We start from the raw sequence: 26,378 nt of genomic DNA, 5'->3' as shown, positions 1-26,378 counted from the left end.
AAACTATGGCAAACCGCTAATGGGACTGACTGCGTACCAACATCCCTTGTTTTTGCACTTTTCACAGTGATTCGTAAGCACATGCAAATTAACAGAAACAATGAAAGAGTGTACCGGGCAGTCTCATTTCTACAAAAGAACAACTAAATGATGAGAAAGATTGATGTGTTATTTTTTTATACTGCAACCATCTAATATCAACGAATTTTCCTCTTATCTATCACGTGTTCATTATAGTTTTATCAAAAGTCTTACCTTTGAACCTTGTTCTGAACTTGTAGCAAGGGTAAGCTGCTCTTTCGATTCATCAAGGAACATCTCTTGTAAGACTGATCCATCTCCAAGAAAGACATGTTCATATACGTAGCCTGACGAACCGTTCACTATGTTCAACTATTTAGAGGAATCATCAACCAAAAATATAGTTTGGTATTTAAAAAAAAAATGTTGTCCCTAATAAACAAAATAAAGTGGTCATGGTGTAAATGAAGAGAGCAGTCTGCCAGTGAAGGCAGTAATACATGAATAAGGTCACATCTTTGTTATCGTAATAATTTAAGCCTAGTCATTTTAGCCAAACAAAATTTGAACAATGAGGCTTCACGGGTAGATACCCCCTTACCTACAATTGCAAAATCATTGAATCCTTAAAATAACACCCCCTTGGGGGGCATAAAGTCATTTCAATACTGTTTACATGGCACGATATCACGGGATCTTGATATAATTATACGTTTAGTTGATCATTACTCTAATGAAATATCAATAATTTATATCTTTCTCTTTTTATAGTAAATGTTTTTGCCTGTTAATATAATTTGAATACAAATCGTATCTTGCTACACTTATGTTTATCATTTCATTTGATATTTGTACGTCCAGGATATTATTTGTATGACAAACACACTCAAGTTTATAGTCTCTTTTTAGTTGTTAATTGTGAATATATGTAATAAAGGGACCCCTGTGTTTAATATAGTGAGATTTATTCTAAAGGAATAATTCCTTTAGTGAATTCACTATTTATTGAAACGTATCGGGTGGATACAGAAAATGTGTTTTTACCGAAAAAGATAAATAGCTGTATACAATATTATCCATTAATTTCCCTGGCACTGTACCATATAGGCAGGAAAATTTATATTGATAATCTATTTACATTATGAAGGTACCTTATGGAGCTTTCCTTGTGTATCTCCCATGAATGCCACTGTATGTTGTCTCTCTATGGTGGTCACTATGGAGGTGGGTATCACACCAGGAACGGTGATGATGGGTGAAGCAAAGAGGGGAACCGTTCCACTGACATACCGGTAGAGAGGATGCCACTCTTCTTCTTCAAAAAACGCTGTGCACTGGAATGAATCTGGTATTTTGAATCCAAACTGTCAGGAAAAAAAAATTAGTCATTAAATCACACATCTTATTGGCCCCTGCCTACCTCCAAAGAGTATCACTGCGTGATGTTTCTTACTACATGGTACACATGGTGGCTGCCACAAATAAGGATACCGTTCAGCTGGCATACAGGTGAAAAGTGTGACTGTCACTACACCATATTGTCTATATTTCAAACTAAATATGGTGGATTGAACTCTGGATGGTACTGGCAGAACAGAACGCAGATATGCATTTGCAAATACAAGCTAAATGCATTGCATGACAATTCTTGTTCAAACGCAAAAATCTGAACACATACACAGTTCCCAAATATTTCCCAATAGTGTATCAATACCCTAAATCATATCCATTTAATAATTGTTTACGTTGCATGTTTTAGTTTATTTGAGAGGTAACTAACTAAGGTTAGTGAAAGATGATAAATTACACTAGCGTACAGTGATTGTACCCTGTTTACTCCTGGAATAAGTTGCCATGCATTGAAAATGCACAAAGTATAACATTTACAACGCCAAGTCGATTTGCTCCACCGCTCATCATTTTTCTTATTTTTATGTTCTACAAACATGATTCCAAATTAAGAGTAGACGTGCAGGAAGGGATTATAATTTCAATAATGTTTAGTTGGACAACCGTATTTTCAATTAAAAGATTTACGAATTGACTCCTAATTTCGATCTGGAATGGTAAATTAGGTTGCCAGAAAACTTATGACAGATATAGGACCATACATATGCTGGGCAAAATTCGCTACTCAGCCTTGAAGCTTTTTCCTGTGGATTTCAAGTTTCAAGTTTCAAGTTTATTTGTTTCACATTTCACAAAAAAGAATTTACATAATTGACAAAATTAGAACATAATATGAAATATACTAAAAGTGTCACATTATACAATTAATTCTTTGAAAAGACGTCGAAATTAATTGTATTGAATAGAAGGTTATACAGGGTGAAATATGAGGAACCTATAAAAAGCTCAGCTTGTAGATTATAGGTTCCCATAAATAACTTTAACATTAAGTGGTTGGAATGGTGAAGGAATAATAGGTGGGCAAGAATTATTCCTGACGGATCAATTTCCCAAGGCTGCTGACTGAAAATTAGGGTTTTTAAATTCATGAAAAAACTATTGTAAATCGATTTCATAACATACATTTACAACACCCATGGTACGGATATTACTGTTAGATTAGTTAATAAAAATTGACAAACAATGACTTCCTAATGATAATTATTTTGTATTGACTCACTGAAGGATACACGTTGTGATCCAGGTAGCTGTTTTTTGTGTCAGTGCTAGTTCCATGATTACTTGACTACTTTCTGTAGATTAATATAGATATATTCGGCCAATGAATTAACGGAGCACCCCCCCCCCCAAACAAAACAAAAACAAAAACAACAAAAAATAAAAAATAAAATATAAATAAAATAAAAATAAATAAAAAATAAATAATAAATATATATCCTAATTTGTTAACTGGTATTAATTGGACTTTGTTCACTGATGAGGTCTACTATGTAATACTCTCTATTAATCATACGATACGGGCTTCTTTTTCATTTACTCACATGGGTGCACATTGATTCAGAAGTAAAGTGTTTATTTGTTGTTCCATTTCGGCTAGTTTCCTGGAGACATCCTAAGACAGCATCTTCAAAGCTCTGCTGGACATCACTCATCTTATAGACACAGAGGGCAGAGGAGATCTCATTTGAAAATACCGCGTACAATAAGACATCCGTATCGTTGATATTCAGTGAGTCAGCTAGCTGCGATCCTGCTGGTCCGATATGAGCAGTTTGGATCATATTGTAAGATCCACACTGTAGCTCTATTTCTGTGTATGACGTAAAGAACTGGTCAAGTGAATTACGACACAGACGTCCCAAGTAAACACCGTCTTCTCTAGATATGAAATAGTACAGATAATCCTTGTAAACAACCAGGTATTTGAATAAACTCTCCGACTTGACATACCCCCGTGGTATGTTTTGATCTAAACTCAGGTCTAAAAGATTGTGCTTTGAAATAAAGGGAATTCCATCACTAACCCCTGTGAATAGGTAAAAGGCTCGGTTAGGGGTACCCTCACCTGTACGTACATAGTCAGCACCCAGAACAACAGCTCCAACAGTAGGTAGATCTTTAGTTGTCACAACTAACTGCCAATCATTTGAACCATATCGCACTACATCATGTGATATATTGGCTAAGCTCCTTGTCTCACAGAAACCGTCACAGCCTCCACAAGTGATTAGAGTGTTGTTTTGAGGTGTTTCCACGACAACAAGAAGTTTGTTATCATTAACGTTGGGATGATCAGTACACTTTCCAGTTTTCACTGTATGTTTAGGGATCAGGTTTGAGTCGAGTTGGTAGAGCCTCTCCCGTGCTCCAATATAGACATCTCCAGTGATGTCGTTGATGGCGATGTGGTTGAATGGTAGGGAGGAGTCAGAGTCAGGAGGGGTAAAGGATGATACCAGGTAGGAGGAGAGAGGAGCCGATTGGATGGACCGAGGGTGACATGATATGAGGATCAGGAAGAGCCGTAACGCTCCCATGTATTTCCAAGCCATGCCTGTCGACATTACGTGCACTGCAGACTTCTATGTCAATAAACAATCTGTACACAAGTCAAAAAAAAAATGAAATTTAGATGATTTTGTTTATGATAACAATATATTACATTTACCCCCTGCAGCCTCATCGGCATCAATGATGTTCTTCCTGTGGGGCCTGCTATTATTCTTACCCCACTAATAGTGATGAGATGGCAACAGTGGACTAACGAATTGGCCATTGACGTCAGTTCCGGGTTGGGATTAGAGCCAACAACCGTTGGATTGAGAGTCAATTGAAAGAACCAAGTGGAGGAAGTCGATTATCGACAAATTCGTATAGGTATATTAAGGAAGCCTCAGGTACTGTGCAAACGAGTTAGTGTATTCTAATCATAATTAATTAGATGATTATGTGCATTAATTTATCAATGCTGAGGTGTCGTTTTTTTTACTCACATATCGATGAATATAAAACATCAGCACATCGCGGGAACATGAATAAAAAGGACATCAAGATAATCACATTCCCCCCAAGAGTATTATATCACGTTTTAAAGGGGCTGCTATTTTACATGGAAGCTCTTCGGCGAACGATATACTCACCCCACCTTCCACAAAGCAAAACATAAATATCATGACGATACTACTCTATGTTTCTTTCTAAATGAATTGCAATATCCAACTCGGGCCATGCATTGACCAAAATCCAATCAGAAATGTTTAATATAATGAATTCTCATAACGCCGAAAAAAGGTAAAAATAATATTATTATGCAAATATATGAATGGTCAGTCAATACTCACTCTTAGTACTGTTTACTCTTTGTACTAGTTTTAACAGAAGGAAGAGATCAAGCTGAATCAGTAATTATCAACAATCAGGTGGCAATGTCTTGTAAAATCTTGCCCTTTTAATTGAACTTGCTCCGATGAAATAGCACTACTTCCGCTTTTAGAATGTACCATTCATTTACAAAATGTGTTTCTATCATTACTCTATTTAATGAAGACAGGAGAAATATTCAGAATACAAATGACGTTTTTACTTTTCTGTTCATTTTATTATGGGATATTCCGTGGGCGGAAGAATGATATGCTTGTCTTTTGATTATGAGAAAGTTTATAAAATACAGACCTATTTTTGTCATTCCCCCCACAGCATAATGGAATGATTCCTCTATTCAAACAATAAAGATCGTAATGATTTGTTGGTCGATTTACGATTATATTGACATAGGCGTCCAAAATAAACAAAGTCTGCCTTTCGCTAGATTTATCAGTTTAGGACATACATTGTCATCCATTTACATTACAAAAAAGAGGTTGTGCTTTGACCAAAAAAAACATCTATTTGTTAACCACTGAAGCTTGTAGATAGATAAAAACTCGGTAGGGAGAATGGGTAGGGTACTCTCACCATTACTTACAAAGTATTTGCGTCGTTTAAAATTGGAAAACGTGATTGCCCACCTTTATTTTGTATTGTGAAGTACCTATGCTCCAGAATGTCGCAATACTTGATTGAAATCCAGGCAAATCGTTATTAAACAGATCAAGCATGAAAGTATCAATTGAGTACTCATGCATAGTATACAAATATTATCATAGCTTCTATAAATTAAAGATATAAGACTATCCTGAGTTAAAGATTTTGAAAATAAACTAAATTTTAGTAAGCTTGTGTGTTGACAAAAATAGGAAAGTTGTATGGCGTTGCGTCACAGTAATATTACTGATTAAGCCAATTCAAAGTGCCCATATATATAGTGATGACAACCTTCCCCTCAAAAAATAATCAAGTTTTCTTGTCCGATTTCCTTCAAACGTTCACTGATGTACTTCTCTGATTGTTATGCTCTCTTTTAGAATAGTTGCATTCTCCTTTAAATGTTCTCATGGCAAATACAACGTTGAATAGGTATAGAAAAATATGTCACAGATGAGTGAGCGAATATTGTCATAATCTGACGTTGAATTCCTCCATTGTGGGAAACACTACAAGTTCTGACGTCATTTTGAAGGGAAAAAAACCTCTATTCATGTGACCCGTGATACCATACAGCGGCTAGTATTATCTCCTCCCCCTGTGATCAGACATGTTTAGACTTCGACAGTTTCAAGGATGGTGTATACTATGCGTGACTTTTATCAATTTTTCCACTTATTACTCTTCTTTTAGGATTTGTTTGAGAGAAGAAAATGTATTACCCCCCCCCCCCCCCCGAGATCAGAAAATAAAGTTCGACTGGAGCATCGAGAGGGTTCGTTCTATCTGTTGAAGTTTTAAGTGTGATAAAATCTTTCAGTTTATTGATCTTAAAAAAGGAACAATATCCATCCCATCAATGTAGGCCTACTACTCTTATATTCTTTTCTTTCTCTCTAACCAGTAGTTTCATTCCTATGCACATTCGCTCTCCCTCTCTTTCGGAATAGATGTACTTATACATGTATATTGCTTCTTTATATATATAGATATATACATCTCTTTCCCCCCCCCCCCCCATGCTCCCTTTCCCCCTTTATTCTGTCTCCCTTTCTTGCTAGATATAGGCCTTTATACATGTGTATTTCGCTCTTTCTCTGTCTTTCTCTTTCTTTGTCTTTATATCTCTCACCCTTTCTCTCTCACTCATGTATCACACATACAAGCACACCATCTTTTATTTGATTTCAGGGGCGGATCTCCGGGGGGCGTTCAGGGAGTTTACCCCCCCCCCTTGGCAAAACGATGTTTTTTGTGTGTAGTGCTCACTCCCCCCACCCCCCCCCCCACTGAGCGAATTATGGGTCGGCGCGATTTTCAAATTTCGGGCTGGATCCCCCTTTAGTAAAAAGCTAGATCCGCCCCTATATTTCAGGAGAATTAAACTCGCTACTGTGTATTGGAATTTTGAAAAGAAAATTAAATTTTAGTAAGCTTTTGTGTTGACAAAAATAGGACAGTTTTATGGCGTTGCGTCACAGTAATGTTACTGAATAAGCCAATTTGGAGTGCCCATATATATATAGTTATGAAAACTTTCCACACACACACCAAAAAAAATCAAGTTTTCTTGTCCGATTTCCTTCAAACGTTCACCGATGTACTTCTCTGATTGTTATGCTCTCTTTTAGAATAGTTGCATTCTCCTTTAAATGTTCTCATGGCAAATACAACGTTGAATAGGTATAGAAAAACATGTCACAGATGAGTGAGCGAATATTGTCATAATCTGACGTTGATTCCTCCATTGTGGGAAACACTACAAGTTCTGACGTCATTTTTTAAGAAGAAAAAAAACTCTATTCATGTGGCCCGTGATACCATACAGCGGCTAGTATTGTCTCCTCCCCCTGTGATCAGACGTTTTAGACTATCGACAGTTTCAAGGATGGTGTATACTATGCGTGACTTTAATCAATTTTTTCCACTTATTACTCTTCTTTTAGGATCTGTTTGAGAGAAAAAAATTAATAACACCGCCCCCCCCCCCCCTCGAGATCAGAAAATAAAGTTCGACTGAAGCATGAAGAGGTTTCGTTCTATCTGTTGAAGTTTCAAGTGTAATCAAATCTTTCAGGTTATTGATCTTAAAAAAGGAACAAAATCCATCCCACTAATGTACTTATTTTATATTCTTTTCTTTCTTTCTAACCAGTAATTTCATTCCTATGCACTATGCACATTCGTATAGATGTATACGTGTATCTTGCTTCTATATATATATATATGTATATGTATATCTCCCTACCACCCCCCCCCCCATGCTCCCTTTCCCCTTTTATTCCGTCTCCCGTTCTTGCTAGATATAGGCTTTTATACATGTGTATTTCGCTCTTTCTCTATCTTTCTTTTCTTTCTTGGTCTTTCTTTCTCCCTACCTTTCTCTTTCGTCTTTCTCTCTCTCTCTGTCTCTCTCTCATGTATCACACACACATGAATGCAAGCGCAACATCTTTTATTTGATTTCAGGGGCGGATCTTCGGGGGGTGCTTAGGGGGTTTAACCCTCCCCCCCCCCCCTTGGGCGGACCTTTTTTCATGTCGGAGGCAAAATGTTTTTTATTTTGTGTAGTGCTCACTACTATAATATAGAGGGCGCAAGAAGCTATACGTAGTGCAGTGGGGCTGTAAAGCCTTTGCGACCAAACTAACCCTAACCTCATTGTTATATTTCGCACATCTTAATGTGACAGGAATGCATATATATGCATTAATATTGTGTTATGACAAAAACAACCTTGGTTTAATGAGGAGTTAAAGATTGTGTATGTTAAAGATAAACTTTAATACTGGTAATGCGATTGCATTGTGAAAGAAAAGGTGTGGAAAGGATCAGAAACAGTTGATCATGTAGCATGTAAGTATTGGTGTGCACTGCAAGGCTCTGGAGTCATCAAAATCATAATAAATTTGACCGAGTCTTGGTAAAGTAACAAGCACATACACAGAAAGCTATGTATGGGACAACACGCATGGTGTCGGGGTTGGTACTACCTTGATTCCTTGTCTTTCTATGCTCATTACTCAGCCAGTATACATTTTCTTCCAAAATTGTTTGGCACTTGTCATTTATTTGTAATCTTGAACATTCAGTGTAAGTTTCGTTTGATTCTGTGAGAAATAATTTTCTTTTTTTTACCAGTACTCAACCTTCGCTTTAACAAAAAATACATGTAAAATAATTAATAACAGCCCTTGAAACCATCGCATATCATACACATAAAATACCTTATAATCTTTCAAACGTTTAAAGAGGTAAGGTCACATGTCTAAAGAAAATAATTATAGATCGTTATATACCCGGATTTATTCATAGTAAAGATGTTTTCAATACCTTCGCATACCAGTCATATAATTTCCAACAACATATTTATTTATGTTTCTATTGTTATTGATGTTATTATTATCAATATTATTATTATTATCATGATTTGATATCATATATATTTGTATGTTTAATTATTATTATTTACTTTTTTGAGGGGGGGGGAGGAGTACCATGATCATGTGATATACTTAATCCATCTCATGTATCATGTACTAGAAAACTGTTTAGCAATCCTGCGATCTTTATGCCCTCCATTTACATATTCTCATTTACGTATTCCAAACTGACCTATATTGATTAATCTATTTGAAGTGAACCGAAAATAATGGAAATGGTCTTGCTCGCACAATAATATTGATGTATTATTAGTAGAAGTGCCGTCTATTGCATAATTATCGTACTGCCGTATGGAATTAAATAACGTAGTTTTTTTTTGTAGATTCTAAACGTGTTATTTATTGCTTAGCATAGTGAAGCTCAATTATTTGTCAAAATGCATCACCAGTCGAACAAGACAAAGATATTTTATGTCCTGCTACTATGTCATGTTTCTTTCTCATATATATTTTATGTGTTTACATGTTACATGTATGTTTATTAAATACAAGGGAAATGGTTCAAATTATAACATCCTGTATTTTTTGTTACTGTTTTTATTCTTTAGTCATTTAAACTGCTTTATGATCTCAATCATGTCATTCAGCTAGCCATCAAGATTGGTGCTTACTAATTCAGTTTTAAAAAAGAAATGAACAAAGTGGAACACAGAATCCCTGGTTATAATCGATACTTTATTATTATTCACTATCACCCAATTATGACAACAGAAGAGCAGCTCATATTATAGATAGAATACACCAAATTTTTCTTAGAAGACAGAAAAGGTGATACAGATAGAGAGATAGACATACAGAGAGAGAGAGAGAGAGAGAGAGAGAGAGAGAGAGAAAGAGAGATAGAGGCTGATCAGAGAAATACAGGAAGGGGAATGGAAACAGAAGGAAGGAGAGAAATAAAGCAAGAGAAACAAATAAGAGGGAAATGCGAAATTTAAAAGGAATTATCATGATTGTTATTTAGTTTAACTCCTTAGCATTTTAAAACTTGATCAAGGAAAATTTCTTTACTTTTATAGATTATTTTCAGATTTTGGTTAATCCTTTGTTCTCAGAAAACGAACAGTTTTTCCTGAATACATGCTTTTAATCTAAGGTACAATTAATCTGAAAACACAATAGTTCTTTTTTCCTGACATTCCCTCGCTTGATATGTACAGCAAATCTATTCGTAAAAATATTAAATGAAAGACTGATCATAAGGAAAACATTAACTTATTAATAAAAACTTTTTTTACAATGCATGCACCACTTTTGATAACTAAAAACGACACCTCAAAACAGTAGAGCAAATTTGTATACACAAAATGCTGCACCGTTGCAGCATGCATTTTCATTCGCACGTATAATTTAGTCAATACAGAGATTACATGGCTTCGGTGCTTCATGGGAGAGTTAACTTTAGAAAGATATATTTCTCCCAGTTATGATCTACCTAATATTGGCATACCATACTAGAATATCAACTCTTTGGTTTATAATTTTTGTTAATATTTAAAGCACTGTACTCAGAAAGATGTATATGGGACTACACAAACGTGTGGCCAAAAACCGAGGTCCTCATTTTTAAGCTCTTACCTGTCATATTTAGAATGAGAAGGCATTTGAAGAGCCATGCTTTACAGGGAGCATTTTGTCTCTGAATTTTCTTCCACACTTGCATAATAACAATGAAAATGCTCATAAATTATTGTTCACCTCTTCCCAGAACTCATCCTTCTCTTTAATGTATTTTAAAATAAATTCTATTTTTGGACGAAGTATCTTTAACTTTACATTTCCCTATGTAAACATTTTCTTCGCAAATTTAAGACCAAAACAACCATTACAAAAATATTCGTATACGCTTTCATGTTTAGGATTTATACTGATAAGATAATGCATTGGAATCATGAACATCCAGGGATTTTTATTAAACGGAAGGGTATCAATCCGCTATTGTGATAAAAACATAATACATGTGTAGTCTCAGCCCTTTTTTTTATAGAGAAATATCAATAAGCCAGTTCGTAGCTTTATGGTGCACATGGGCAGATAAACGTTATTCATACACAAATTGTAAAACCAACCAAGACGAATACTGGATACGTGCTGATAAAAATAATCATTGTTTATTTGTGCACAGACAGGACATTCAATGGAACGCGGCTGAAATTATTCTTCCCAAGAGGGCAAACAAGAGGCTTTCTAGAATGATGACTATTCTATGATGTATGAAGTGTGGACTAGGTCTACCCTATGTGTAAAAGATCTGAGGACATTTGGAGTCATTTGAACAATGTAGTCTATTCCAGAAAGTCGTTCATTTATGATACATGTGTAAAGATACGATTCAAATTTGTATTGACAGCGTGAGGAAAAAAAATGTAATTTCGATATAAACGGCTAGGTGATCTAAATTAAATTTAACCAAATTGTTAGCCTTATCTAACACTAAATGGGAGGAAAAAGAGACAAAAATCGAAAAATACTCAACATTTTTAATTGTTTTCTCATAACCATAACATAACCAAAGGAAATCTGACGATTTTGTTTAGTAGGCTTAACAAAACTATATATAGACTACAATATGTATATATAAACATAGAAGATATTACAATTTTTAAACAATAGCAAACTGCGAGAAAAGAATACGACTTGAATTGAAATGGTAACTGTTTTACTGAAGTTAGAATACACAACGATTACTTAGTGTAATTAAACATTTATTTCCACATCACCTTTAATAGTAAACCTAAAGTACTTTGCATTTATAAAACTAAAGAGCAAAAATCTGAGTATCAATATTTTCCTGTATTATACACAATGTTGCCGCCTTTTTGACGGTCCATCTGGATACAAGCATTTTGAAGTCGTAATCACGATGTAGTACCATGAACCACGAGGAGAGCTTGGAAAGTGCGATGATGACTAAGGCTCTAGTTTGGCATCAGCTCTGTGATCGAATCCAACTGTGGATTAGGGGAAATGATAGAAAATACAAGCATCAAAAATACAAAATCAATATGACAAAATAACATTGGTAGCATCATAAAAGATTTAGAAATAAAAACGAGAGAGAGAGAAGGGAGAGGGTAAGTTCAAGCGGAACAATTAAGATCTGTAGATATTAATCTACATTGCCACTCTCCACCTATGTGTTAAATGGGTACCGGTAGGAAGGAATTCCTTGAATGCTGTGAGCGCCGAAATCGGCAGCCTAGCAGAGCCGGGTTAATAGTTGGAGCGCCTTGATCATGAGCACCATTTATGGTTGATATGTGCGCTGTATAAATATCCAGTATTATTATACCAAACACCTAAACAGAATTCCTGACTTTTGCTAAACATTCATGAAGTAATCATCGGCCTACTAACCAGAGGACCTGTGTCATGAGATGTGAAGTCATACAACTTGCTGAGGGTTGCCACTCGACTGAACAGACCAGAAAAGTCCTAAAGAAAAAACAAACAGACAAACATAGGAATGCTATTTAGTTCTAATATAGTCTGTATCATGTTGTCATGCAAGGAGACTAGCCATGTTTCTACGTCAAGCCAACAACTCTTAAGTCATACGGAATACATTCATCATTACAATGATAAAAAAAAATTACATTGAAGTTCTACGGCGTATTAAACAAAATTGTAATTGGTTAAACTTTGAATGCCCATGGTTGAGCTACCTTTAATTTATCAGTATATATTCTATACATCTAATGAAGCGTTCTGAACAATAAACAAGGAAACTGCAACAGACAAATATCTGTTTGGATGTGTCGTTTGCTGAAGAAATATGGCTACGAGCAAAATAGTGCAAAGTTAATGAAGAGCAACAATTAATTATCACTTGTGTAATTCTGTTGAAATCCTCCTGGAGTTCTTCTGTCGTTGGTGGCGGTAACCCTTTGATGTTCTCGTAGTATTCACCGATGGTTCTGATGTGGCCTGGAAGATCCCTGTAAAACAGGACCCGATTGAGGGCAGACTCCTGAAAGAGGGTTCAAAGATACAATTAATTTGTCGACGAATGGTAAACTTTAAACAAACGGATAAGTTTATGAAGTAGTTGCAGTGTGAATTCTGCTTTTGTATGTTATTAATAATCATTATCAACTGAAATATGATGCTTGTATCTTATGCAAACCTAATCCTTGATAGTAAACAATGTACCGGTATTGGAAGTCTCACATTGAAGTTGAAACTACACTAACATTAATATTGCTAATTTTATACATACGGAATATAAACAAACATGTTGTTGGAAACTTACAACCTATCACTCCAGTCAGACCTGGCTGTATGTCTTATTCATTTGAATGTTTTGCTTTGTTGTTCCTGTACTTTGGAAAATCTGGCCCGATTTTATGTTTTATTATTGTTGAATATCTTGTAATTTTGTTTAAATAAATATAAATGGTATTTTGTATAGTTCATGTAACACTTAAACATAAGAGAAACACAATTTGAATGATATGCGCGGTATGTTGACAATTTACACATTTATATGTTCACTATGTTTTTGAAATATGTACGTTTCAGTTGATTATCAATCATTTAGGAAAAATATTTTAAAATGTTTTGTTATGACTAATCACTTTAAAAAAAAGAAGACATTGACCTGATAAAAGTCGTCTGCCTTCAAGGAGGCCGTGACTGCCATTGACAATAGGGACTTTTAGATTCGCACGTCGACATAGTGGACTGCTACGTGTGACGTCTTTTTCAGGTAATGCGACGTCCTTTTAAGCCGGTGCCGGTGCCTTAAAAGGACGTCTCACGTAGTAGTCCATTATGTCGATGTGCAAATCTAAAAGACCCTCATACAAAGCTGTCAGTCGACGTGTTTGAAGAACGTAAATTTGATAAGAAATCTTCCAACAAACTACTTTGGGTAGGACAAAGAACTAGAATATGTCTGGCGAATAATGATCCAATACATATGAAGAATGACTACTTCAGCTTGTCTATTTCTATACGGACCTGCGTATTCTCTGAGCGGATTTTCTTGCAGGCATTGTCCAGCATGTTAGCCAAGACCGAAACGCTCTGGTCAGCAGACCGTGACTGACGCATGTCAAAGACGTAGGAGGGATGCGTCAATGTAGTCATCCAGTAGTGTAGTGGTAGGCTGAGAATGGGAAGGAATGATGCAATAAACAAAAAACGAATACATCGATCATCAAGACCTTCAAGAATCAATTAATTGGCAATGTGTATGTAAATAAGGTAACACTGCAATCACCTTGATAATCCGACTATTTGTACAGAAACTGTACTGATACTTTGATCATAAGGCCATTACTGACGCCCCTCTAGGCTTGACCAGTTTTTACCGGAAGAGGGAGTCTTATATCGCCCCGAAAATGAGGAGAGCAGGAGGCGGGAGCGATGCCCGCTGGTTCCGCCCTAAATGGTGGATACTCCTGCTAAATCAAATACCTGTTACTCTTCCATGCTTCAGCAATCTCCTCGGGTTTCTCATCGCAGTACTTATTGGCCATCTTATCAAAGAAGTCAAAAAGATATTTGATGGTGAGTGGAGTCTCGGCGGGCTTCTTGAAGACACAGGCAAGGAACTCATCAAGGCGAGTCTGAATCGTTTTCTGGTAAGAAAATGATAATAATATATTTGAAACATTTAATAATCATGGTCACGTTATGTCTTTGTCATTGGTATGATATTTTAACATGTGTTCACGATTTCGAGTTGAGTTTGAGATTTAAGGAAAGCCACAGGCAAGGAACTCATCAAGGCGAGTCTGAATCGTTTTCTGGTAAGAAAATGATAATAATATATTCAAAACAAATAATAATCATGATCACGTTATGTCTTTGTAATTGGTATGATATTGAAAATGTGTTCACGATTTCGAGTTGAGTTTGAGATTTAAGGAAAGCCACATGCAAGGAACTCATCAAGGCGAGTCTGAATCGTTTTCTGGTAAGAAGAGATAATAATAGATTTAAAACAAATAATAATCATGATCACGTTATGTCTTTGTCATTGGTATGATATTTAAAAATGTGTGCACGATTTCGAGTTGAGTTTGATATTTAAGGAAAGCCATTGTTTGCTTTTGTGTGGCTCGTGTAAACACACATACATAAATACAGCTTGAAAAGAAGATAAATCGTGTGACAAAGCATTAAGTTTTCCTACTTTAGTAACCAGCAAACGCGGGGCTAAGAATTCACGATCCAGCTTGGTCAGGGATGTACTGCTCTCTGTGGGTATTTGGTTCTCGGCAACCTAAAAGGTGAACAAATCGAAATAGTGGATATTATTTAATTCTCATATATATATATATATATATATTAGAATGATCACAGAACAAAATAGTGTAAAGACTATCAAAATCAAAGACACCTTTCAATTGTATGAGTTCGATACATCTATACATCTACCTTTTGTTGAACGAATGGGAAGACTAGGGTTTGTGTTTAATAGTCGTTACTGTATTTGAATTAGAGTGCACAATCTACCTTGAACTGTAAGAAAAAAAGGAAAAGAAAATGGGCCTAATTGTCTATTTTTTGTTCCATTCACATACGCAAAACTGAGGTATGCAGGCTTTTCACTCGTTTAATAATTGTGCTCTCGATACCTAACGGTATGTGTACAGAATATATTCTTTAAAGAAAAGTCTCACATTAAAATTACTGTCGAGTTTTAGACAGGTCTTATGAGGAGGGTCGGGGTGAACAAAAGCAGCACCCCTTTATTTTGTGCAACCCCAATGTGGCATACCTTAAATATACACACACAACATTTGTTTACTTGTTCGCGATTCTTCAGGCAATTGCCTATCCCTTCTGATCATCATCATCTAGTGCCGTCCCTTCGGAACGTGTTGGCGGCTATATGCACCTCTATCACGCTCTGTCATGCACCCTTGTTCTATCCTATTGTCTGCCTTACAGTTATCTCCTGTATTAACATCTTAACATTCGTCAGTCTACTGTCAATGTCTTGTTGATGACAGCTAGCAAAATGATTATTCTTACCAAGTGCATGATCCGAGATCCGCCACTTTCCATAGTCCGGATTCGAATGTAGTCTCTATCACGGACATCATCCGGACCAGCATGTTCTTGGTCTAGATAATATATCATCAAATGTATAGTCTAAAGTTATTCATTGTAAAATAATGTTTTAAGAAATTTTTGCACTAAAATAGGGTGATGTATCATGGAATGGTGTATTATGAAAGAAGCCTAAAGTATCGATAAATGAATTGAGGCATGTATGTACCTCGTTCAAATTCACATGCCATAGTGAGAAATAAATCCATTCACTGTGCTTTGAAAACATTACAACACTGCTCTAGGAATCGACCCGCCAGGAAAAAACTAACGCTTTCAAACTTTCTAAATGCACATGTACATTACGTACAATGTTTCGTTAGTAAATGCACGATCTCAAACTTGCGATTTAATTACAAGGGGTGGAGGATGTTCGGGGCATTGCGAGAAGTAACGAATAGAAAAGTGCTCCTTTTTGTAACTTGTATTATTATAGACATGACGGAGGGGAGTAGAGTAGATGAATACGCTCCCAGGAGCTTTTACTACAGTCTCTGATGCTATATTCATATTGATTAATCAAAATACTTGAGTGTGCAGGGGCGTTTCTAGAAATTGCTAAACGGTGGATGCACGTTCTTGCCCAAACCTGGAGAAGGGGTGAAATAATGGGCGTATTATACATGAAGGTGTTATGATCATGTGCGTATGCCACAAACACTGAGGAAAATATATTCCTTTTTTTCCTTTGGGGGCGTGTTGTCTTTATCTGAACATTCAGCCAGAGGAGGGCTGGTTATGACGGCTGCATCAGATGCTGGACATGCCAGCGACATGCCTCTCTCTTTATACCAGTAACCTACATTGTTGGAAGAGTTGTACCCCTGGTGTAACAGGTTGATACGTCCCTGTCTCATTCATTGATGCCTTGACAATCAGAGCTACTTGACACCCATCAGATACCTGCATAATCATAATAAACAAAACCTTATTATGAAGTCGTATTAGCTTCGGCAAGACCACTGTCGTATATGATAAACAAACATCTTCTGTTTTCCGAATTAAGTCTTTTTGAGACTCAGTGATTATTCATTTGTGTAGATCATTTTAAAGACCTGCAAATGACATCCTGATATCAATTGGAACCAATTTCTGTATATACTAGTTATGACAGGAACAATGAGTAATTCTTAATCCGAAACACGAAATAATTTAGAGCATAAACAGTCATCATCATGCTAAAAAGAAAGGAAATCGCATTTAAACAATATCATTCTGAGATATATTTATCTTCTATCTACCATATGAACAGGTTCACCACTAGAGGGAGTATGGATTTGTTACTCAAACCCTCGTCACAAAAAGGTCGGCAGACATTGCAGATGTGAAACAGTCGATGGCAATTTTGTGATTGTTTTCTCCAGCTTGGGACCCGGATGTGTACGGTAACATAGAGCTATAAAAGTTGTAGTATTTCTTTACCCCGTAAGTCTTGATTGTATTGATGAATAAACCCTTGGTGTTCCCAATGGTTTTGTTCAATTCGTCTCGATCTTTCAGGATTCTCTCCTCCCCACCGGGATGGTACCACACTATGAAAAAAACAAAAAGATGTTGATGTCAGGTTTACATCTAGTGGTTTACATGAATGCATGAGTAGGAGCTAAAATACTGTCGAGGTGTTACATGGTTTGCGGTTAGAATCTTGTCACGGCACTAATGTCCTTTGTCAAGACTTTAAACTACATTTGAAATTATGCATCGATGTATTAAAAAAACACCCGGTAAGATGCGAACGTAAATGTGGTCGGCTGAAATACTCCCCATGGAGCAGAGCGTGTGCACTATCATATGCAGATCAGCAATTGAATCCAGTGACTGAGGTACTAATAACTACACGAGAAGCGCTTAGAACCGTAATAGTATGCGCTTTAGAAATGTGACTACTTTCCTCGTGATGCAAACATATTAAATTTTGTTGTCTTGCATTTAAGGAAGCATAATGTTAGCAATAATAAACAGAAAGCCAGAATCTGACAAAATAATCGGAAGCTAAGGGAACAAAGCGAGAGAGACTAGCGTGTAAATACATGTATAACAGGGGCGCCTATCAGGGGATCCTATCTTTGCGATGTTATTCTATTCTATCCTATGTACTAATGAGGACTGTAAGCCCCCCTCCTGAAGTGGCTTAAGGTTTCTTAAAACTTTAAGAATTTTTTTTTTTTCTTAAAACTTTAAGAAAGTCGAGGATCAATGGCATACTCACGAAGATCCATCTCATGAGCTCTGTTCTGTTGTACAATGTGGCTGTTCCTGTAGGCAGCGTCCAGTATCTTCTGCTTGACTTGAGTCATGCAATCAACATCTAGAACCTTGACGTAGTACTTGTGGTGCTTGTCCCTGCCCACTACTGACAAGGTCTGTGAAATTATTCCAAAATGATCGATGAGTATGAGCCATTTTATCAATTATCAGTAAATATGCCTCGCCCGTATGCTTTTGAAGTCTAAACGACATGATATAACCATTTATTATGTCTGTTACAGGTCCTGCATTCACATTATCGTTTAAAAAAACGTACTAATTGTACCGTAATTTTGTATTTGTCCACGTTGATTTCGCAAGCTTTATAGTTTTCACATCACCATCATTTTCATCAACAACAACCAATGGTCATGTTTAAGGAATCGGGTATATAACTCGCTCTCTCTCTCTCTCTCTCTCTCCAAGTCCAAATTAACCTTTGTTTAATAACGCAATTTTTGCCTTTTACAATGCCTTAACTTTCAAATTGACTTGTTTGAAAGTCATCATCATCGTGATACATCATGAACCTAAAAATATAAGTCACAAGTTTAATACAATGAAATGTAGAATCGATTTCCCCCCCCCCCCCTTCTTCTCAGAAACAATTAAAAAGCTAAATTACCAACTCGTTGAACTCCACCTCTTCTTCCAAGAGACATTCAAAGTTTAGAGAAAATACAGACTGTCCAGTGGTGATATCAATAGGTCCTTTCTCAACCTGAATCTTGATGGATTGGTACAGCAGGTACAGAGATTCAGCCACTTGCCTCTGTGTTTTTTTATTCAGATATACAACGCGGAGAACACGATTAGATCCATTAAAATATATGGGTATAAAAATAAACATTGGAAGCCAAAGCAAATTTTCGTTCTGTAATCTTTTGAAGTATGATATGACACAATTAACTATTATACCTGATGTTGTTCGTTAAATGTGAGAAATATTGTAGCAAAATTTACATTTAGTAATAGATGTTTCGAAAACGTTATGCACGATATCCTGGAATCTGAATTAATTTGATTTGACCCGCATCTTGGTCAGATGTGAGACCATTGATAATTCGTGATATACATACGACACGACTACAATATTTTATTTAATTCTGGTTAGACTAGATTTTGGCATTTATGTGAAATGTATCATGAGGATGAACCATTTCACTTTGTACCGTCATTTATATTACGCATGATACATCCCATTTAAAAGTATTTTGTTGTTCTTTAGTTTGATCCCATGTCTAAAGTATAACACCATCAAAATGGTCACAGCGGGTTTGGTATTACTTTCCCATATACGTATAAGCGTATTATTATACTCGATGCTAATGAAATTTTGTAAAACTTTAATTACCTTCAGATATTGATACATACAGAGGGAGATCCAGTTGGAGAGGAGCTTTTCAACGATGGTCTCAGTCCTGAACAAATACAATTAAAGTAATATTCAACACGGATGCTAAATCGTGATTTAAAGTGATTTTTATTCATTATACTTGCATCACAGTAGATACAAAAGAAAAAGGTTTAGACATCAGTACTACAAAGTAAGATATTAAAGACTGTATAATAAAGAAACGTGCTCTTGCCTCCGAAGAAAGAAGTGTTTTATATCTGACAACAAATTTTCGTAATTGCTACTTTTTGCAAGGTTATTAGAGTGAGTCATGGTTATTTGTAAAAGACAAAAATATTGAAATGACTTTCAATAAGATATCAAAATAGTTTTATTAATTTAAGCAACCTACACAGCATATATTCTTTTCAACCTACACATTATATTTACTTTTTTAAACAACACGATTGCAATGAGTTTAGAAAAATCAACTTAAGGGCAATGCTATTGATATTGCATTGATTTTGATTTTGTTTTTTACATTTTTTTGCGATCGTGATAATCTTTAATTTGAAGTATTACTAATTGAACTTCTTAATGTATCGAACCTTCTGAAGAGTGACCTTGCTCTACCGCTCTCTGCCCCCTCTTCAATACTTTCTTCCAAGAGCTTGAACAGAGTCCTGTCAAGAAATAGACCAATACAAATATCACACATTTCTTTCGTCATTAGATGAGAGATAGTATATGGTTAACAAAAAGATAACAAATAAGAATGAATAATCTAAGCTTTCAACTGAAATTATCGCTATTCTCTTCACTATCAACATGAAAGTCTGAGTGTCATTGCAGTTACCATGTTAGTGATCATCATGATTATCTTTGTAATGTCGTATACAACAGCTACACTCTTCTATAATAAATCTTGTCATCAACTTGTTTTTCATGAGTCCTAAATCAAATACATTTTCTGGCGACCATTAGTTGGCAAAGTAGAGTCGATGAAATTTGCACAAGTTTATCATTTGGTTATGTGCTCAAAACCCTTTTTAGCGAATTGCCTTTTTGAGGATATTTCCATCTATAGCTCTATTTTTCATAGTTTTCAACATGTATATTGCAATTGGTATAGAATTCGGTAGCAATTAGAATCTTAATAATGATGATATTTCTATTCTCTTGATTCTATGAATTGTTTGTAAATAAGTAAGCTTGAAAATAACTTTCAACATACACACAATTTATAAAAGAATAGGCACAGTAGATCATATTACAAATATAAAGATATTGCCTGATAGGGTATTGTCTTTGGACCGCCAAAAATGAAGTTATATGTTCACCGAGGGGTTATAAGTATGTACCAATTTGATCATAACTATGGTCAATATAACCATCGACAAATGATCGAGAAAAATGACTGGGGGTGCAACATCCTAAATTACGATCCTCGCAGTAGATATCACGTGACGAGCTGTCGACCAATCACACCTTTGTAGCTGTAAGCGCTATCATAAGATGTGGATGTGATATATTGTACTCACTCTGTGAAATATCCAAACTTTCCTTCAGTCACCAAGAGGGCGGTAATCAGTGAGGCGATGTTGACTCTATGATAGACCAAAAGAAAATGTCTATCAGTTAGGAGAGTCTCTTTCTTTCTCCTTCTTCATATGTGTGCATTGTTTGATTACCATTAATATTTTGCAGACACAATTCGTCGCTGTTTTCAAGAAGTGACGGTAGGGGAAAATAATTACATTCACTTTGCGTTACGATTTTCCTCACTACCGTCACTTCGTGAAAGCAAGGACGATTATTGTCAACAAAGAAGTTGTGATCAACAGATCAGATGGAGAGAGAGAGACAATGAGGGAGGAAACGAGAAGATAAGAGAAAGAGAGAAGATAAAGGTACGAGGAGATAGAGAGGGAGTGAAAGAAAGAAACAGAAAAACACACACAAATAGACAAACAGAAGACAGACAGGCAGAGAATGGTGGACAAACGGACATGTATGCAGACCGACAGAGAAGGGAACAGGAGAAAGGACAACATCAGGGGGGAAATTGGATGCTACATATTAATAAGACATAAGGGTGTGAGGACTAAACAAACATTTACAGATAAAAACCCTTTTCTTCATTTCATAACTTCATTAACATAATGATTTGGGCAATCTAAAGAGCACTAGATTGTTACAAACCTATCCCGTCTCTTGGGTTTTCTTTGTTCTTCAAGTTGCTTGATGAAATTAGTCAAGAAGTCAGGATTGCCGAGTTGTCTAGAGAACATGATCATTGCAGTCTCCAGGTCAGAGTTCATGTACTGCAGATTAAAAACAATTGTAAATATAATCAAGAAAATTGCAAAGCTTATGTTATTCATTCAAAACGTTTGGTTAGACTGTGAAGATGAAGAGTCGAAAGAGGTTCTGATTACAGACCATTCGCAAATCCATCCATTCCAATCATCTTGTTCCTTTCTTCAATGTTCAAATTCATAAACATGTGGTTTATATCCCACCGTAAATAAATTTCCAAGCAATAATTAAATCGATTGGGATTCAGACATTTCCAAACAACTTGTAGTAGATGGCTGTGTGCTCAGCTGAATCTCAACCCGACTCTAATGTCTTTTGGCAAGATAATAGGCCACATTAAAATGAATAAATATATACCTCAGGATCCGTGGTTGGTGGTAAAACAGCCAGTCCTGCAAAGAGCATATTCTTGGAGTAATCTAGTGCATTCACAAAGGGTACACCAAGATGGCTGATTTGTTCCTCTACTTCAGACATGTCAGCCTGTAGTTCATGAAAAGCTGCAACAAACATATTAAACAAGAGTAAAATAATCGATCAATAATATCCAAATACTACAAATTTTGGGATAAATTTGCCCATTTTGACATACATGGACCTTCAATAAATTGATTGCAAGTTGTCACTCGAAATCACTTACCTAATCTCATCCACATGAATCAACACGTAAAACAATGAGAGGAATATTACTTCTTTCGCTACTTCTTGGATTGAGAGTCCACAAATGGTCATCTTGCAGACATGTTCCTGAAAATTTCCTCCAGTTTAGAGACATGTTGGCGGGAGATGCAAGACCAACTTAAACAATTATTTGCAAAGAAGGGATTGCGTCATCAAAGTATTTTAGCGAAACATGACAGTAATTACTATATTGAGAAACACCGAATATGTATTATTGTCATAATACAATCATTTATTACTAATGAATTGTATCCTTGGGTGTAGAATTTTTCCGTTACAGTAAAAAGGATAGCGTTTCTAACAAACAATGAAATATGTCAACTTTACCAGTTTCCACTCTGTCTTGAATCTTCTTCTCCAGCATTTCAAACACTTGGACTTGTTTGTTTAATCGTTGATGACTTCGTCTAAAGATGATGGCGCCGATGATGACGAGGATGAAGATGAGCAAAGCGGTCCCAATCACAGCACCGACAATGGCACCGATGTTGATGGACGTCGTAGAGTACTTTACGTATCCAGGGTAGAATACCAAGTTTCCATGGATAACCTGTAATTGAATTAAATGATTGATTGGTTTCTATCATCATCCGATCATCATGTGCATTCATGTGAAAGTGACACTTGATTGATATTTTTTGATACATTCAATGTAAGAGTCATCAAAGATGATCAATTTTTGCTGTAAATTTTTCAAATTTTCCCAGCCTATCGAAAACATTTTTTGTTATTCACAAGCCTTATAATGTCCTAATAATTTCAACTCTTTCATTTTGATTTGACTATTCGGAAAAGGAAAATAAAAAGACGAATGAAATCGTACACAAATTGTCAACACTGTCCTAATGATTGAGAAATATACATCAGGTAGTTGAGAGGAGAAGTGTTCACTCGTGTTGTTACACTATCGAGTTTCGATACTAGTAGCCAATAGAAAGGGTTACAAAATATTTGACACTCTTGTAACAAATTACTTCTAATATTCAAAGGTAGGACGTAATCAGTAACTGTTTTTATAGGGGGAAAGAAATTTAACTATGTTTACGATTTTGAAATCATTTTAAAAATGAGAATCTCAAAGTTCTTTTTGAAATACGAATAAAATACAAATACATACATTCAGATTAGACCTCAAAATGGAATCTTTTACAAATTCATCCCCAAAATTTTGGAAATAAGTAAGTTAGACATCTTTTGGTAGTAAAATGATGATAGGAAATTAGTTAGATAAGTAAAAAGACATACCGTTACAGCTGGTAGATCTTGGGTAGGTCCAGGCTCCACTGTACCATTGATGTTTCCTGGTTGAGGCTTCTTATTTGGTAGCTGGCATCGTAATACATCAATCTCAAGATCATCAACATCACAAACTCCATCGGGACCCAACAAAACTTGAATATCATCCTCTGTGCTTGCTAAGTCCAAATTCATTCCCTAGAAATGAAAAGAAAATAATTGGTGCAAGGAGCGTATGTATACAGTTTAGCAGACACTGTCAATGAGTGAAAACACAAATTACACTCACAATATACACGATATGTTGTGATAATAGCAGTACATTGCTTTCAATCACTGACGAGTTTAGGTAAGCCTTAGGCGGGAGTATAGTTCTCCTACTAATGTTAATTCTCAATAGTGATGCCAGATAACGAATATTGAAGGTTATTTATTTATTTCATATTACTAGATCGTCAAACTCTCTTTCCCCAAGAGATGCATGTGCAATGAACGGAAAAATAAAGACAGGAAACACACAAAAATACCCTTTTTTCACTCGGCGGTTCGGATGGGAACTTAAAAAATATATAAAATGGCAAAATACACAATAAACGATATTACTAATTTTTTCATGGGGAGGAAACAGTAATTTCAAGTCTCTCATATGATAATGCATAATTCTATAATCCATTGACTACAGGAACCAGGTGGCTCCTGCAATTAGCCTGTAGGAATAAGAAGAGTCAGTAGTCAATGGGTTTTCAATAATGACAACAGAATTACATTTCTAGAAAGCCACTGTTTCATTCGTGAAAAAGTGTGAAACGATAATTAGAATAAATATTTTAGATTAAACGGGAACGACTCACTGCGATCTCAAGCCGGCTGTTCCCACTTTCATAGATTCTGTTTGGTCCAATAAAGCTTTCGTACATAGGGTCTGGGTAGTACTCTATTAAGCCGTCATCGATGATGTATCCATCAAAGTCAAAGGTCAGATTTGCTGTCATAACGCCATTTGTAGCTCGTCTTCTTCTGGCAGAGATACCCTCGTCAGGAAAGCTTGGGGTTGGACAGATGAGAAGAGTTTCCGTTCCATTGCAGAGCTGTAGAACATAAATCGACATGTCTTGAATTTAAAAAAAAAATCAACGTTTATTCATAGCGACTTTTATATCAAGTACCGGAAGAAGATCTAATGTTTCGCTATTAATTTCCACGGTACCATATAAATCATAAAATAATATAAGTATTGAAATTTGATTGTAGCGTCCCAACAACAAGCGGTACGATTAAGCCAAATTCATGTGACAAAAGGGGCATCCCAGTTGATCGGAATCCCACGGGACCATCATCCCACACGACCGACAGTTTACGAGACCGACATAGTTAGTTTAGCGAACCCTCTGAAAATGATTCAAGTAGTTGTCTAAGGGTTTTGACGTCTGTCGTTCTCGAGGTCTTTCGATTCCTGGGAAGTTGACGGTCTGAATATTGCATGATATGTTTTCAATTTGTACACTAGCAGACCATGTCTGCTTTGCGAAAAAGCAGACAACAACGAGCAGAGTAATACATACATACCTCAGAGTCACTAGCATTTGTTGTAAGTGACGAAACTATTATCCGGGGTTCCTGGATGACATCAAATCTTTGTCCTGTTAGTTTGATATCGAGACCTCCTCTGTATCAAAAGAAGAAATATCACATGTTTCATTTAAACTATTGAAAGAACATTTTAACTGCATATACGCAGCTATGTTTAAAAATCTCACTTGAGGAATGGACCACAAACTTAAAAGATTATCTGGGGAAAGATGTACAATAATATCTGAATTGTAAAGTGGAGAGATATTTAGATACAATTGAGAATACTTATTTTTCAGTCCATTCGTTCACTGTTGTCTATTTGTCCCCACTAGAGTTTCACAGAACCCAAAAATACACCTCGTTACACGCTCAATTAAAATATAAACTATTGACTTTACACATATTTTCTTTACATTTTGTGTATAAGATATCTGCCAAAAAATACATTGATTAAGAATAGCAAGAGGATCCATTTGTCTTAGTATTTGAAAAGGCTCCCGCCAGTTCGACACGCGAATAAAGATATTGTTCCTTACGACATGATAGCCACAGTTCTGTCAATGCCATCGATAATTGGGTTTGGGTAGTAGGTAAATGTGAAGTCTTCGAAAGTTTTTTCAACTCCATCGAATGTCATGGTCAAGAACTCAGAGACTTGTTCATTCATTTGTAAGCTGCTTGTGACGCAAGTCGCTGTCGTATCTTCAACAATCCTGAAGAAAAAAAAATCTATACATAAGAACTATCTATGAAAATGTCTTAGAAACAGGCTCATCGAAATTATTAATCATTCAAATCAGAATGCTAGAACTGTCTTCTGAACACATTTCATTATATTACAGCTCTATATATCATGCTGGAAGAGTGGGGGGGGGGGTATTTAACTTCCGAATACTTATGTGTTTCAATATTTTAGTGTTAAGTATATGTATTGGTAATGTTTATGAATGCGACTCACTTCTCCTGGCCGGTCAGTGTAGGTGTGCGCAAGTACATGTGTGCGTGGGTGCAATGTGTATGTTGTG

General features: G+C 36.0%; 3 protein-coding genes across 4 annotated transcripts in view; all 3 read right to left on the bottom strand.

The window, feature by feature from the left end:
• The window catches only part of LOC100890886 (plexin-A4-like), a 33,392-nt gene extending 31,910 nt beyond the window's left edge, over positions 1-1,482 (bottom strand). Inside the window, exons 1-2 of the mRNA XM_030983046.1 lie at positions 1,173-1,482; positions 256-393 (exon numbers count right to left, since the gene is read on the bottom strand). Coding sequence (XP_030838906.1) covers positions 256-393; positions 1,173-1,202 — 168 coding nt within the window. The 5' untranslated portion in view covers positions 1,203-1,482. The remainder of the gene's footprint in view (positions 1-255; positions 394-1,172) is intronic.
• Positions 1,483-2,930: 1,448 nt separating this feature from the next.
• Positions 2,931-4,248, bottom strand: LOC115923319 (plexin-B2-like). Its single transcript, XM_030983771.1, has one exon. The coding sequence runs from the start codon at positions 3,993-3,995 to the stop codon at positions 2,961-2,963; it is 1,035 nt and encodes a 344-aa protein (XP_030839631.1). The 5' UTR covers positions 3,996-4,248; the 3' UTR covers positions 2,931-2,960.
• Positions 4,249-11,622: 7,374 nt separating this feature from the next.
• On the bottom strand, positions 11,623-26,060 carry LOC105438948 (plexin-B1-like). 2 transcript variants are annotated; one of them, XM_030983044.1, is made up of 21 exons: positions 25,890-26,060; positions 25,348-25,447; positions 24,633-24,869; positions 23,791-23,979; positions 22,873-23,095; positions 22,222-22,364; positions 21,748-21,869; positions 21,087-21,152; positions 20,154-20,228; positions 19,564-19,630; positions 18,835-18,981; positions 18,172-18,325; positions 17,385-17,494; positions 16,766-16,865; positions 15,885-15,976; positions 15,040-15,129; positions 14,319-14,482; positions 13,860-14,007; positions 12,727-12,867; positions 12,255-12,332; positions 11,623-11,848 (listed from the first exon to the last, which is right to left on the bottom strand). In XM_030983044.1, the coding sequence occupies exons 1-21, from the start codon at positions 26,018-26,020 to the stop codon at positions 11,816-11,818; spliced, it is 2,610 nt and encodes an 869-aa protein (XP_030838904.1). In that variant the 5' UTR covers positions 26,021-26,060; the 3' UTR covers positions 11,623-11,815. The 2 variants fall into 2 exon arrangements, with proteins under 2 accessions (XP_030838904.1, XP_030838905.1); XM_030983045.1 differs by lacking the exons at positions 11,623-11,848; positions 12,255-12,332; positions 12,727-12,867; positions 13,860-14,007; positions 14,319-14,482 and adding an exon at positions 14,741-14,817.
• Positions 26,061-26,378: the final 318 nt, after the last annotated feature.

Source organism: Strongylocentrotus purpuratus, unplaced genomic scaffold, assembly GCF_000002235.5.
Source record: "Strongylocentrotus purpuratus isolate Spur 01 unplaced genomic scaffold, Spur_5.0 spur5_scaffold_13, whole genome shotgun sequence".
Taxonomy (NCBI): Eukaryota; Metazoa; Echinodermata; class Echinoidea; order Camarodonta; family Strongylocentrotidae; genus Strongylocentrotus; species Strongylocentrotus purpuratus.
This window is presented reverse-complemented; position numbering and strand designations above follow the sequence as displayed.